The sequence below is a fragment of the Rhinoderma darwinii genome, chromosome 7 (genome assembly GCF_050947455.1).
Source record: "Rhinoderma darwinii isolate aRhiDar2 chromosome 7, aRhiDar2.hap1, whole genome shotgun sequence".
NCBI classification, from domain to species: Eukaryota; Metazoa; Chordata; class Amphibia; order Anura; family Rhinodermatidae; genus Rhinoderma; species Rhinoderma darwinii.
Genome location: NC_134693.1, coordinates 13,183,526 through 13,199,412, shown reverse-complemented (window position 1 = coordinate 13,199,412; position 15,887 = coordinate 13,183,526). Strand labels below are relative to the sequence as shown.

The 15,887-nt window shown below is 45.7% G+C and overlaps 2 protein-coding genes across 5 annotated transcripts in view; one reads left to right on the top strand and one right to left on the bottom strand.

Moving 5' to 3' along the window:
• The window catches only part of MIER1 (MIER1 transcriptional regulator), a 25,398-nt gene extending 13,305 nt beyond the window's left edge, over nucleotides 1-12,093 (bottom strand). For 2 of the 3 annotated variants that reach the window (XR_012849957.1, XM_075832800.1), the window contains exons 1-3: nucleotides 11,990-12,092; nucleotides 2,921-2,945; nucleotides 15-160 (exon numbers count right to left, since the gene is read on the bottom strand). Coding sequence is in view for 2 of the 3 variants with exons in the window: in XM_075832800.1 (XP_075688915.1) it covers nucleotides 15-160; nucleotides 2,921-2,945; nucleotides 11,990-11,998 (180 nt within the window). In the remaining variant the exon portion in view is untranslated. Of the gene's footprint in view, nucleotides 1-14; nucleotides 161-2,920; nucleotides 2,946-11,989 lie in introns of all 3 variants that reach the window. The other variant, XM_075832802.1, reaches the window with a different exon arrangement.
• DNAI4 (dynein axonemal intermediate chain 4) overlaps nucleotides 11,799-15,887 on the top strand; it is a 21,461-nt gene continuing 17,372 nt past the window's right edge. The window contains exons 1-4 of one of the 2 annotated variants that reach the window (XM_075832799.1): nucleotides 11,799-11,852; nucleotides 13,490-13,655; nucleotides 14,314-14,504; nucleotides 15,727-15,836. In XM_075832799.1, coding sequence (XP_075688914.1) covers nucleotides 13,497-13,655; nucleotides 14,314-14,504; nucleotides 15,727-15,836 — 460 coding nt within the window. In that variant the 5' untranslated portion in view covers nucleotides 11,799-11,852; nucleotides 13,490-13,496. The other variant, XM_075832798.1, reaches the window with a different exon arrangement.

Below are 15,887 nucleotides of genomic sequence, written 5' to 3'. Positions count from 1 at the left end.
TTGTTTTTGCTCACCCTTTCTAGGTGCTCAATCTCAGAGGTGAAATTGACTTCCCCCTCCATTAACTCTTCCTCCTCCAGCGTCCGCTCATCGTCAAACTCGTGAACCAACATGTCAGCCGATGGATCGAACTCGTGGTCATCAGATGCAGCCGAGCCTCCTGGTCACAAAAGACATTGTTGGACTGTTTCAATGAATTTACAAGCACAAATTTAAAAGGACATTTCAACTCACGTCCAAAACCAAATTTGAGGTTTCCTGTTTATCCAACATAACTGTTCAGAGGTCAATCAATACCCATACTCTCTCTACTAGAACTGGCCGAATGGAAAAATATTTGTGGACATGGACCATACTTATGGTGTAGAAAGCTCGAGCCCTTGTATGTATTAGTTTCAATAAAATTTATTTTAATATATCATACTAAAAGCAATATTCTAAAAAAATAAAATAAAAATTCATGACACCTTCCCTTTAAAGATTGGAATATCATTAGGCTTCATGCCCACCACCGCATTGGTTTTGCAGTTCGCAAAACTACGGGTCCGTTGCGGTCTATCAGACTGCAAAAAAAACTTTTTTGTGCATCGGCGTGTCCTCAGGATTCACAACAATTTCACCAGTAGCGTGAACCCGCAAATCCGGTTCATAAAACGAAATGTCCTTAATTTTTGCGGTCCGGATTTGCCGCCCTGATCCGTAGTTGGCAGTCGTGTGCATGGGATCATTAAAATGAATGGGTCCGCAAAAATGCAGATAAATTGCGGCCACTAAAAGCACGGTCGTGTGCATGAGGCCCGAGAACAAATACTTTAGAACACAAATATGATCTTTTCTTCCAAATTAAAATTGTTTTCCCAAACAAGATTTCTTTGGACAATAGCAGCGGCGGCAGCGGTGACTTACAGTAAGGCTAGGGTTATACGACGACCTTGGTCTCGACACTGGTGAAATAGCCAAAGTTCGCTGTGTGCCCCTGCGTGAATTGCACGTAATTGATGTAAATGTGACCACGTTGCAACCTGACAGCCTCAATAAATCTAGGTTTGGATTTCTTCCAACCGTCGGGTTGCGCGCGTTGCGGCCAAAGTCGTCGTGTAGCCCTAGAATGGCAAAACTATTTTAAACGAAAAAGCCGATTCCACACGCTGCAGACATTTCCATTGCAGATTTCCAAGCAGCGGCATAAAAAAGGAGCGAGAATGGTGAAAGAGTCGGGAAGATGGATATTCTTAATCAGACAACCCTTTAACCCCTTAGTGACCAGCCCATTTTAGGCCCTAATGACCACGCTATTTTATTCGTTTTTCTATAGTCGCATTCAAAGAGCTATAACTTTTTTTATTTTTTCGTCTACATAGCTGTATGAGGACTTGTTTTTTGCGGGATTAGTTGTGCTTTTTAATAGCACCATTTTTGGGTACATATAATTTTTATATTAACTTTTATTAACCTTTTTGGGGGGGGGGGATTATAAAAAAAAACCTGAAATTCCGCCATTCTATGCGTTTTTAAATTGACGCCGTTCACTATGCGACGTAAATAACACGTTACCTTTATTCTATGGGTCGGTACGATTACGGCGATACCACATATCTGGAGGTTTTTTTATGTTTTACGACTTTTGCACAATAAAAACACTTTTGAACTAAAATTATTTGTTTTTGCATCGTCGCTTTCCAAGAGCCGTAACTTTTTTATTTTTCCATCAATGTAGTGATTTTTTGGGCTTGTTTTCTGCGGGATGAGACGTAGTTTTGATTGGTACTGTTTTGGGGTACATGGGACTTATTGATTCATTTTTATTATGACTTTTTTGGGGGGCAATGGAAAAAAATTGCAATTTCGCCATGGTTTTTTGCATTTTTTTTTTTACGGTGTTCACTTTGCGGTTTAAATTACATATTAACTTTATTAATGGAGTCATTACGGTCGCGGCGATACCACATATGTGTACTTTTTTTTTTTTTTTTTACACTTTTACTAAATAAAACCACTTTTTCTGGGAAAAAAAATGGATTTATTTTTTTACTGTACTTTTTATTATTAATCTTTATTTCACTTTGATGACTTATTTTATTAGTCCCACTAGGGGACTTTACTGTGCGATGTTCCGATCGCTGATATAATGCTCTGGTATACTTCGTATACCAGAGCATTATTGCCTGTCAGTGTAAATCTGACAGGCAATCTGTTAGGACATGCCTCCGGCGCGTCCTAACAGGCATATGTCCAGGGCAGACCTGGGGGCTTTTATCAGGCCCTTGGCTGCCATGACACCCCATCGGAGACCCGCGATTGCATTCGCGGGCCGCCGATGGGTGACAGAGGGTGCGCACTCCCTCTGTAAACAAAGTTAAATGCCGCGGTCGCTATTGACGGCGGCATTTAACGGGTTAAACGGCCGCGATCGAAGTAAACTTCGATCGAGGGCGTTGGAGCAGGAGCTCAGCTGTCATCAGAGCCCCGGCTCCGGGCTGCACGGGAGACCCGTGCAGGACTTAGACTAGGCTCACGTGAAAAGGCGTCAGCCTAGCCTAAAGCCCATTAGTGACCGACGTAAAAAGGCGTATTGGTGGTCACTAAGGGGTTAACTGTAAACTTGTAGAAAAAGTCACCAAAATAGCTCTAAATGTAGTGGAAAATATAAGTATTCTCTGAAAACACCGCAGCCAGTTATAAATAGATTTAAAAAAATGACATGATCTATGTGAGAATTACCAGAGCAGAGAAAGCACGGACGCCATGACAGATACAACAATTAATGCCATTCTAAGAAGAACATCCTACAGACGATGTTTCATTACATATTTATCCTGTTCAGCTAGAAAGAACAATCCGTTCTACTGTGAACAATTAGTAAAAAAAACAAACTAATAAAAAAAAAAAATCAACCTAGTTAAAAATAAATGTTTATTACCTGGGCTTGCGTTCCCAAGAGAAGGCTGGAAAACAAAAACAGATGTGTTAGGCTGGAAGTCCTACAATAAATTAACAATCATAAAACAGTTCGGCTATGTTCACATCAGCGTACCGGTTTCCGTCTATAAAAAAGTCGGAAACCAGGACGCAGTGTCAGGTCCGTCGTGCGGCAGAAACCACTAGCGTCCGATGGACCACATTGACTTGTAATGGGTCTGTCGGGTTGTGTTGTTTTGACAGGAAGAATAGTGCGGCACGAAAAGCAATTCTTCACATCAAGTCTGATGGGATCTGCAACAGAGCCTCCTACGCAGTTGTGAATACTATGTACACCCTTGAAATTGTTTATTTTTTGGGGGGGGGGGGGGGGTTTAAATAAAACAGTCTTAGTGTGTTTTCTGCAACTTTCTAATTACTTTTTATTAAAAATAATTTTTACTTTGAGATATAGCTGCTTTGTATCCTGTATACAAAGCAGCTGTATCTAGCGCTGAAACCTGAATTAGTCAGGTCAGCGGCACTGACGGGTTCAGTGTCAGCGGGTCCTGGGTGTTTCTGACACGCAGGATCCACTGGTAAGGCTGGGTTCACACAACCTATTTTCAGGAGTAAACGAGGCGTTTTACGCCTCGAATTACGCCTGAAAACACGGCTCCAGTAAGTCGGCAAACATCTGCCCATTCATTTCGATGGGTTTGCCGATGTACTGTGCCGACGACCTGTAATTTTACGCGTCGCTGTCAAAAGACGGCGCGTAAAATAACAGCCTCGTCAAAGAAGTGCAGGACACTTCTTGGGACGTAATTGGAGCCGTTTTTCATTGAATTCAATGAAGAACAGCTCCAAATTACGTCCGTAATTGACGCCTCGCAAAATGCGAGTACCAGCAATTACGTCTGAAATGCAGGAGCTGTTTTCTCCTGAAAACAGCTCCGTAATTTCAGCCGTAATTGACATTATCGTGTGCACATACCCTTACCAATCACATCTAAGTTATGAACTTAGATGTGATCGGTAACAGCTCGATCCTGCGTGTCAGAGATACAGGTTTCAGAGCAAGATACAGCGGCTCTGTATAACAGTACACCAACCTCATACAACAAAACGAACCAAATGAAACAGAAAATGCATATTATGTACATTTCTAAAAAAAAATGAAGAAAAATAATCCTATAAAAAACACACGTAATAAACAGAATTGCATGTGAAGTCATCCTCTCCTCATGAGAACATCACGATACATTGAGAGCAGTCCATTCGGGCACATTCATAACCATTTCTAATAGGAGAATAAGGTGCCACCATGGGGCAATGCCATCTAACCAGTGACATCATCTGCATATAGTTTGCGCTTATAGTTTCCTACCACACCTCAAAACCAAAAGGTGTGCGATTACACGTATAGATTACTGACCGATCTCTATGTAATCAGATCCAGGTCAATCATAGTTGGTGTGTGTACATTGCCTTTTTGTCTGATTGACATTTACATCTTATGCCAAAAACAGCATCTGAAAGACGCAATTATAGGAAATAGGACGAGCGGGGGTGACCTGGGAGCCCGGCAGCATGAGAAATTTTGTTATAATAGTGTTATATGGCATATGTTCAAAAACCCCTTCAACTCCTTCCCACTATGGTCAATTGATTTTTTTTTTCCATTTTTATTTGTCCATCCCTGCCTTCCAAGAGCCATAACTTTTTTTATTTATCCATTACCATAGCCGTAGGATGGCTTGTTGATTGTAGTCAGAGTTGTATTTTTTTAATTGCATTATTTATAGTACCATACAATGTACTGAGAAACTAATATTTCTTTGTACTTTTGAGATAGATATATATAAAAAAATTATTATTATTTTTTCCCCTTTATTAAACTTTTTTATTGAGGCCTCCCACACATGAGCGCGTTTGGTCCGTGATATACGGTCCGTATGTCGGCTGTATTTCCCGGACCGAACACACTGCAGGAAGCCGGGCTCCTAGCATCAGTTATCTATGACGCAAGGTGTCACTGCCTCGCTGAGGGACAACTGTCCCGTACTGTAATCATGTTTTCAGTACGGGACAGTAGTACCGCGGGGAGGCAGAGACACCTAGAGTGATAGATAACTATGATGCTAGGAGCCCGGCTTCCTGCAGTGTGTTCGATCCGGTTAACGCGGACAACATACAAACTGTATATATCACGGACCGAACACGCTTGTGTGAAACCGGCCAAAATCCCACTAGGGGATCGTTCGATCGCTTGTACAATATACTGCAATACTTATGCATGCTGCGCTTTAAGGCCGGGTTCCCAGGGGTCAGATAGGCTACTTAAAAATGCAGCGAATCCGACCGGAACGCGCAGCACCTTCAAGGAGGCCAGACGTCATCCGAGGAGGCCGGACCACAGGAAGGAGGGAGTTCTAGGTAAGTATGATTTTATTTTTTTCAAGAGTTGCGATTTCTGCGGCACAATTTCTGTTTACGTCTGCTTTTTATAGAGTGTACGTTTAGCGTATACTCATGTCAGTATATGTTTCTGTCCATTTACTAAAAAAGTGTGTGTGTGTGTGTGTATATATATATATATATATATATATATATATATATATATATATATATACACCAAAAGACAAAAGAGCAAGTAACAGCACCAGGACTTCAGCGTTGGGGAGATGTTGGTTTATTCACCACCAGGTGGAAGAGTGAGCAACGTTTCGGTTCACACCTGAACCTTTCTCAGGCTTGAGAAAGGTTCAGGTGTGAACCGAAACGTTGCTCACTCTTCCACCTGGTGGTGAATAAACCAACATCTCCCCAACGCTGAAGTCCTGGTGCTGTTACTTGCTCTTTTGTCTTTTGGTATTCTAACCTAAGGAATTGATTCGTCCTTCTACTGGTAACGTGCACATGGCCTGATGTTCAGTTTGCATTGAGTGCTGTGTTTTCCTCTACTTATGTGTGTGTGTGTATATATATATATATATATATATATATATACATACACACACACATACACACACACACACACACACATTTCCTTTTTTAGAGTGAACACTGATAAAAAAAAAATAGATTTACTGTATGTAAATGGCTACAAACGTTTGCATACGTCGGCCATTGAGAACTATGCAAAAAAACATTACGTCGCGTATACCTTTTTTTGAAGCACAATAGCGCAGCAGACTACGCTTTTCAGTACTTTAAAAAAATAGTATCCCAACGTAAAACATGACAAACATAGACCAAATGGACGCTATTTTGATCTATGTTTGACCCATTATAGTCCATGTATACGCCGGGCTATAGGTTTCAATACATTTTTAGGGTTTAAAAACGTATATGCCCGGCTGATAGCACAAACGCAATGTGAATGGGGCCTAACATATACCATAGAGCAGGGGTCTCAAGCACGTGGCCCCTGGGGCGGTCATCTCCGGCACGCGGGACACAGAGCCGCTAGTATCGGCTCTGCTCCGAGACTCTGGAATTCCCTGACATCGCTGTCCATATATGGACAGTGTGTCAGGGTCTTCCCCCCAGAGCGGAGTCCCGTGCAGAGCGCTAGTAACGGCTCTGCTCCGGGACTCTGTGGAATTCCCTGACATTGCTGCCCATATATGGACAGTGTGTCAGGGTCTTCCCCAGAGCTGAGTCCCGGGCAGAGCGCTAGTATCGGCTCTGCTCCGGGACTCTGGGGAAGCCTCTGACATCGCTGTCCATACATCGACAATGATGTTAGGGGCTTCACCAGAGCAGGAGTCCCAGTGATGTCAGGAGCACAGCTGGAGTACCAGGAAGAGCCTACTAGCACTCTGCCCGGGACGCCAGCTCTGGGGTTGCCCCTGACATCTCTGTCCATATATGGACAGTGATGTCAGGAGCAGAGCTGGAATCCTCCACAGAGGGCACCGCGGCAGCCTCCACAGAGGGCACCGCGGCAGCCTCCACAGAGGGCACCGCGGCAGCCTCCACAGAGGGCACCGCGGCAGCCTCCACAGAGGGCACTGTGGCACAATCTAAAAAGGGGCTGCCCAATCTTGACATGTGTGCTAACTGAGCCGCCGGACTGCATTTAGCGACACAAACTGGAAAGCTGGATTGTTGAAATAAGCACGTGGAGAAATCTCTCAAATTTTAAACCTAGCGGTATTATTATAGTAATGTAGTATTATTATAGTAATATAGTGTTATTGTAGTTCAAATAACTAATTTATTAACAATAATTTTGTATTGTATCAAATTTGAAAGTAATGCGGCCCGTCAACTTCCCATTTTTTCTATATGCGGCCCACTTACCCAGCCGAGTTTGAGACCCCTGCCATAGAGGAAACACCCCGACATATACCTTAAACGTAGGCTATGACGGATGCAGCATGAAAACTCACCGACAACAGATTAAAAAAACCTCACAATTAGGTGCGGTTTCTACCTGCGAATTTCCTGCGTATCGCTGTGGTTTTGGTGCGTATTTTCTACAGCAAAATATGCAACGTGTACATGTAGCCTTATAGTCTATAGGTGATGGATGACACTAAGGCTTACCATACACGAGAGTGTTCGGTCCGTGATATACGGACCGTATGTCGGCATTATTTCTCAGACCAAACACAACGCAGGGAGGAAGAGTACTAGCATCATAGTTATGTACGATGCCAGGAGTCCCTGCCTCACTGCGGGAAAACTGTACCGTGCTGAACACATGATTACAGTACAGGACAGTTTTCCCGCAGCGAGGCAGGGACTCCTGGTATCGTACATATCTATGATGCTAGTACTGTTCCTCCCTGCGTTGTGTTTGGTCCGGGAAGTACTGCCGACATACAGTTTGTATTTTACGGACCGAACACGCTCGTGTATGGGAAACCTTTAGCATGCATTGCCGTTACAATTTAATGGTATCCGTTTAACATATACATCATTAAAGGCGATGACATATACATTAAACATACCTGTGAGATATGCCATAACATAGGTCACCTATAGTTTCCCATGATAAATAAAAGTACACTAAACAGTATAAGGTTTTGTTTGTGGGACCACTCAGGATGGATTTTTTTTTTTTTTTTTTATAGCCCGAGTCGTGCTTTCTATCTATCACCCATGTGCAAAAAAAAAGTGCAGGGGTGCCACACAAAAAGTGCACAAGGATGCGGTCTATCGCAGCCCTTCTCTTAAAAGAGAGAGGCCCCGCATAACCATTCCCCGACCCTCCAAGCCTTAGGCCAAGAGGATCGATGATCCCCCCCTTGCCGAAGCTTAGGGAGACCCAACAACACTCCAAGGCTTCTACCTGGGCTGCCACCCCAGTGTCCACCTTGGAGCCTGCTTCTACTTGCACCTCCCTTCCGAAGGAGAGGTCGGGTTGCAGGGGAAAAAGGAACCAGAAGGCCACACATTTTCCCCCTAGACCTTGGAAGGGTCCCAAAAGGGCACCGCATCCGAAATCCTGTGACAAACACACAGTGAAAAACAAAATTAAATAAGTGGATGTGCGCTGTGATACAGCATGGACATCCGCCAGGTATAAAAAATTCCTCATCTCCCAGCCAGAAGGCCGGGAGAATAAAGGTGTGTGCTCATATAGTGTGAAAGAGAGTGCGTGCAAATGTGCCTTCACTCAGTGGGATCCCACCCGCAGTGAGTTAGGGCACCCCAGGGTCACCAGCCCTGGGGCACATAGCAACTCGGGCTTCCAAACTACCCGACCTAATGACCTCGATCCGGCGGTCGCCTGGTCACCTACAAATGGTACCTTTAAACCAAATGCGTACACCAGAGCGATGACCGTTGTGGTTCCCTGCCCTCATCTCGGCGTTCTGTCATCCCCCTACGATGGCCCATCAACCACCGGCAGGGATGATTACTAACCTCAGCTTGAGCAGATACTACACTTGATCTTAGTCAAAAGGCAGAGAAGCGTAGTCTACTACGCTATTCCATCTCCCAAAAGAAAGGTACACCGACGTATAGCAGCCCGACGGAGGACAAAAGGAAACTCGTTTGGCCTCCGTCTAAATAACAGACCTCATGTACTTCGGGAGCTAAGCGTAGGATAAAAACATGATGTACACAGAACCTAACATGACAATATACTTAGGGGACACACTGCCGCCTGTTTTAGGGTGGCCATACTCTTTAGATAGCTGCAAGGTGATCGTCAAATAACAGGCAAATGTTCTTACTTATTTACATATATACTTGTTTTTTTTTTTAGTAAATGTTTCTTGGAACATCGGTCCTTTATCACATACACTACAATTTGTAGTAAACTATTAGGCACTAAGGGTATGTGCACACGATAAGAGGCTTTTACGTCTGAAAAGAGAGACTGTTTTCAGGAGAAAACAGCTGCGACGTTTCAGCCGTAAATGCTGCTCCTCTTATTATGCGAGGCGTCTTTGACGCTCGTAAATCTTGAGCTGCTCTTCATTGACTTCAATGAAGAACGGCTCAAATTACGTTGCAAAGAAGTGCACCCATACTTTATAATGGGATCACGGCCCGTAAATACGGCTGGCTGTCCGTGCCCGTAATTACGGGTCATAATTACGGTCGCGTGCATGGAGCATTAGGCTGGGTTCTCAAATGCATTTAATTGCAGGGAAACCGCAACATGAAAATCCAACCTTAAGACTATTTCAGGAGTGATCCCGTCATAAGAACTTCATTAGAAACAAATAGAAGACAACTCAAAATGTTAGACACGAGTAATGGGGTAGGACAGGGAGTCGGGGGAACGTTGCATCTTAAAAGGAGAATACATTTACTGTTTTAGGCAGTTCTGGAGTAGCGGGTAGAGCGCCGAATCCAGCCCCTGGTTGTGAAGAACGTTCCCCATTCACTCACAGCAAATAGAGGTATTGAAAATGTAGGGGAATTGAAACAGAAAGTATATTGGAAAGTTGCAGAACTATAGCTGTGGGGTGCGGTTTAGTTTACGATTGTACATGGAATGAAACATGGTACAAAATAAAAAAAGATCTGGGATGTTGCTCTGAAAGTATCTACAACTTCTCCGACACAACCTCCAGCAAATCACTCAATAATTGAGGACTGGTAATAAAGCAATGATCTGAGAGGCATCGTTTTCATCCAATAATATGAATGCCCTCCACGCCGTGATGAGATGTCCGGCTGTTATATAAGGAACAGACTCTAAAGATTTATCATATAGTCCAAAGCGAACATTGTCTTCACAACTGCAAAATTCTGTACACAGCACAATACTGATCCAGAGACCACGGGACAAGTATTAGATTATTGTCCAAAGCACAAAATGAGCATCCGAACAGGAGAATAATTGGCCTCGTCGCCCATAGCAACAAGAACTCACTTTATTTTTCTACCTCAGTTTAGAAGATGAACGCTGAGCTCTGATTGGCTGTTGTGATACATCTTTTACATTCTGCTACAAATTAACAGAGACTTCTGATGGTAAATTACTAAAACATCCTGCGCCTCAGGGTCTGTGGGGAGAAGGTGACATCCTGAGGGCTTATTTACACAAACGGGTGTCAAATCGGCTGCGAAAAACTGCTTTTTTTCCACAGCTGATTTGCATTAATGCGGGATTAGATTTCACGGATCCCTCAGACCTGAGTCTGTTGCGGTATCCGAGAAAACAGACAAAAATAGGACATGTCCTATTTTTTCATGGGCTGTTGACATGGCCCATTAAAAAAAAACAAAAATCAAAAAAAAAAAAAAAACAAAACGCCCATGTGAATAGCCTCATAGAAAGAAACACATTGATTTTAATGCAGCCGTTAAAAACAAAAAACACATCAGTCACGCGGCCGACTATCCTGTTCGTCTGAATAAGGCACAGGATTAATAGCAGGGCCGGGACGAGGGGTGGGCAACTGCCTAGGGTTTTGGCACGGTTTGGGGCAGCAGAGGTTGGGGAGGGGGTTCTGTCAGGGTTCAAGGCAGCAGATTTTGGCAAGGGTAGGGGCAGCGGGAATAGGGAGCTCGGTCAGGATTTGGGGGAGAGGGTTATGTCAGGATTCGGGGGAGCAGAGCTTGGGGGCCTTTGACAGGGTTCAAGGCAGCAGTTCCATGTTATGTCAGGGTTCGGGGCAGGGTCCTGTTCTGGGGTAGGGGTAGCGGGTTATGTTGGGGCAGGTTAAGTTAGGGTCAGGGCGGAGTGGGTTAGGTCAGGGAGCTGTTCTGCTGAAGTGGGCGCTGGCAAAGCCCAAGGCAGCAGCTTCCAGCAGGTAGGGGGCTTCGCCACGGTCAGCAGGAGTAAAGGGCTCTGTCAGGGCCCATGGTACTCTGTCTGGGTCCTGGGGTAGGGGCTCTGGCGGGGTCCAGGGCAGCAGGGTTAGGGGGTCCTGTCAGGGTCCTGGGCAGCAGGGTTAGGGGGCCCTGCCTAGGTTCTGTCCTGGGTAGGGGGCCCTGCCTAGGTTCTGTCCTGGGTAGGGGGCCCTGCCTAGGTTCTGTCCTGGGTAGGGGGCCCTGCCTAGGTTCTGTCCTGGGTAGGGGGCCCTGCCTAGGTTCTGTCCTGGGTAGGGGGCCCTGCCTAGGTTCTGTCCTGGGTAGGGGGCCCTGCCTAGGTTCTGTCCTGGGTAGGGGGCCCTGCCTAGGTTCTGTCCTGGGTAGGGGGCTCTGCCTAGGTTCTGTTCTGGGTAGGGGGCTCTGCCTAGGTTCTGTTCTGGGTAGGGGGGCACTGTCAGTTTTCGGTTGGGGGCTTTGTCAGGGTCGGGGGCAGGAGTTCTGTAGGAGTTCTGTCAGAGTTTCAGTCACAGTTGTCCGTGCAGTTATAAGGGCGGGAGGGCAGGGATGAAGGAGAGGAGGAGCGGTTTCCCGCCTCGGCAGGACTGACAGTACCAGGTATCAGCGCTAGGCCGGAGCTCCGGGAGAAGCTGACAGACCCCACGCCGCCCGGAGCTCGGAAAGAAGTTTCAGAGCGCAGGATTGAGCGGTAGAAGCAACAAGTGGTGAGGGCGGGAGAGCCGGGCCCGGGGGCTGAGCTGGGGACGTGTCCCAGAGGGAATAGAATAAACACAGCCGCCGTCCTGACACACACCCGATCACGCGCCACCGGGGAGAATATTTAGATGAGTTTCCTCCTTACCTCCGCCATATTTGCCGTACTGACGGGTCACATCGCGGGTCAGCGCAAGAGCCCGGATGGAGGCGGAAGCGGCCAGAGCAGTGACCGCCAGGGGGCGCAGCCAATCGAAGCACAGGTGAAGGCGGGACCTGGAGGGGGTGTGGTTTCCGCCGAGCTTAGCGATGAGAAGGGGGCGGTGCACTGGCGTTTCTATGGTTACACACAACGCGTTGTTGAGAAGCCTCTGCTTGGACGGTGATCACGGGAAACGACCCCCTATACCGGCAACATGTCCGGTCCTACCCGGACCCGAGCCCAGAAGCCCGGGAACAGCGTGTAAGTGTCCACCGCGAGTCATCCTCAGTGTCCCATATTATGTGATGTTTTATACATTCTGTGAATGGACTGGTCACCGACTACAAACCATGTAGTCATGGACTATCAACAAGTAATGAATAGAAAATGACACATTGTATTCTCAACTTCACAGACAGGAGGTGTTTCTAACAACACAATTAATTAGTAATGACAATTCATCCAGCACTACACGGAGAAAAGTATTGGGACACCCCCACATTACACTTTTGCGACGTCCCATTATAAATCCACAGGTATTAATATGAAGTTGGTCCCCCCTTGGCTTGGCAGTACAACATCCTCCACTCTTCTGGGAAGACTTTTTACAAGATTTTGGGGGTGTCTGTGGGATTTTTTTCCATTCCTCCATAAGATCTTTTGTGAGGTCAGACACTGATGTTGGGGGGGGGGGGGGGGTCTTTCTCGTAATCTCCATTCTAGTTCATCCCAAAAGTGTTGGATGGGGTTGAGGTCAGGACGGGGTTGAGGTCAGGACTCTGTGCTGCCAGTCAACACCCCTCCATCCGACACTTAGTATTGTGCTTGGTGATGTAAGGCTGGCATGCAGCTGCTCGGCCCCAATGTCATGAAGCTCCCGGGCACAGTATTTATGCGGATGTTATTATCAGAGAAGGTCTGTACTCTGCAGTTATTGAGTCAGCAGAGCATTGGTGACTTTTCTGCACTTGCTCCTCAGCACTCGGCGCTCCCGCTCTGTAACTTTACGTGGTCTGCACTTCGTGGCTGAGTTGCGGCGGTTCCTTCCACTTTACAATAATATCACACACAAGTGATGGTGGAATATCTAGGAGGGAAGAAATGTCCGGAACTGACTTGTTACACCGGTGACGTCATATTACAGAACCGCGCTGAAATCCAGTGATCTCTTTACTACGACCCGATCTATCACAACTGTCTGTAAAGGCGACTGCATGGCGAGTGCCGGTTGTCATACACCTGGGGGAATGGACTGAATGAAACAATGGAATTCAGTGATTAAGAGGCGTCCCAATACTTTTCTCCATATATTGTATATAAGATAATTTTTTCCATGTCCAAGGTTTCCATATTCTCCAAAGTGATCTAGTGCAATGGTTTGTAATGAGCTGCTGAGTCAGAAACATCAACTTCTTCACAATGACAAATCCTGCTATTTCTCCGTAGGCCAAAGATGGCTTCTCACGTCAAGAAAATTATCAACATATCCAGTTTTGTAACGCAAAGCAGAGCAAACCGGAGCATGATGGGAAGCAGAAAAAGTATAAGCCTCCACGTTGACAGCAAGAACATGGATAAGAATTCTGTGTCAAGTGGGAAGCAAGTGATACCAGTAAGTATAATGCTCCTGCACACGACCGGGATCGGCATGTCCGCAGTACAGGTGAACTGGGCTCCTGGCATCATAGACTTATTATGAGGTTTTCGCCACTTAATTAATTTGGAGCATTTCACACCAACATAGTTTAGTTCCCCTTTTTGTGTTTCAATTCTTCACCATTTTTATGATATCTGCTTGCTGTCAGTGAAAGAAAACATTCTAGTTTACACCCAGAAAATGAAAATCCATCCTGGTTATGTCCAACTGACACAGGTGCAGTGCTCGTTACAGTGTGTTAGAGCTTTCTTTTGTAACAAGCCCTGCACCTGTGTCTGTTGGACATGGTCAGTATGCTTTTAGGCGGCATTCACACGTCACGGTCAAATCGCTTCTTTTTTTTTTGGCCATGATTCCAGAAAATCACCGCAAAGTGTCACCGTTTTGCCGCAATTTTTACAAAGCAAATGGACCGCCAAGTGTGAACGCAGCCTTACTGCCTCTGTATAAAAACAAGAAGGTTTCCAATTTTTGACAGCAAGCAGAGAGCTTGAAAATGGTGAGGAATTATATAAGTACAGTACAAAGTCTATGGTCCATCTTTATCCCTCTGCAATTAAGCAGTCAATCATGCATTTCTCATTATAGGTAACATTATTAATTGTTCCCTCAGGTTTTTGATGGAGAAGGTAACGATGTAACTCCTCGTCCATTGTTTCAAGCAGAACCGGGGGTTGCACCCTCAAAACAGGCAAAATTATTCACCCCGCCAGACACGTCCGCTATAACAGCATCCGACTTCTTCTCCACCATGTCCTTGCAGCAAACTGGATTAACTGCGAGCTTCATCGGTCCATTTTCAAGGTGACTCAAGTCAAATAAATTGAACTTACTTTATCTTCACATGCGTCATCGAGTGGTTGCCATCAGATGATTATTCTTCGTATCCGACCGTGACTTAGCGATCTGAGCAACAAGGCTTGGTTCACACGAGCATGTTCGGTCCGTAAAGGACGGAACGTATTTCGGCCGCAAGTCCCGGACCGAACACACTGCAGGGGGCCGGGCTCCTAGCATCATAGTTATGTACGACGCTAGGAGTCCCTGCCTCGCTGCGGGACAACTGTCCCGTACTGTAATCATGTTTTCAGTAGGGGACAGTAGTTCCACGGAGAGGCAGGGACTCCTAGCGTCGTACATAACTATGATGCTAGGAGCCCGGCCCCCTGCAGTGTGTTCGGTCCGGGACTTGCGGCTGAAATACCTTCCGTACATTACGGACCGAACATGCTCGTGTGAATCCGGCCTAATTGTTGCGTCTAATATGATTGGATAAAAAAACACTGCAGCTGCATCCCCCTATTCTCACCTCCTCTCTTTTCTCTATTTACTGTTTAAGGCCCCATGCACACAACCGTAGTTTTTATCCGTAATCAAGGATCCGTAATTACAGATAATCTGCGGCCATATTCATTTCTATAGGCCACGGACTCCTTTCCGTGTATTTACGGTTGTGTGTCCGGGCAGTAGAAATATAGAACATTGCGGCACAGACTCGCCCATGGAAGTCTAGGGGCGCGTGCAAAATTGCAGTCGGCTACAGATGTGCATCCGTAGCCGTTCATAATTGCGGACGCATAGTTATGCGACGGCAGTGGGTTCCCCAAGAAAATGTTGCCTGAGCGATCATGTGACCTTTTCAAGGGGTTGGGACATGTCGGTGACATCATTTTTAGCCTCCCTTTTTTTTTCGGATTCGTAAATACAGATGCACTACGGACCATATTTGTGGACAGCGTGCCACATATGCAGGTGACTATGGATCCGTATTTGCGGCCAAGTAAAAAATACTATGGTCGTGTGCATGAGGCCTCACATGTGACTGTTTCTTGTCTGGTGACTGAGGGAGAAATACTGCAGCTGCATCCCCCACCTCCCTTTCTTCTCTTTACCTTTTTCCCCTAGATGGATTTTCCATCCAATATTCTTGACCCATCAAAACCAAGAACTAATTTACACGTATTGAAGATTTTTTGTATATCTTGAAAAAAGTTTGTGAAGGAAATTTTGATCTGTCTTGGTTCAGGTCAACATTTGGCGGTAGCAGTATGTCAAGATCGAGCCAAGAGACTGAATCTCTTTCAGAAGATATAGAGGAGCCCGGTTTTAAGCGCGATGTTGGGCTCAGCTTACCTGGTAATGTTACATCTAACGTCATCGTACTCAGCATAAAGCGGAACATAGACA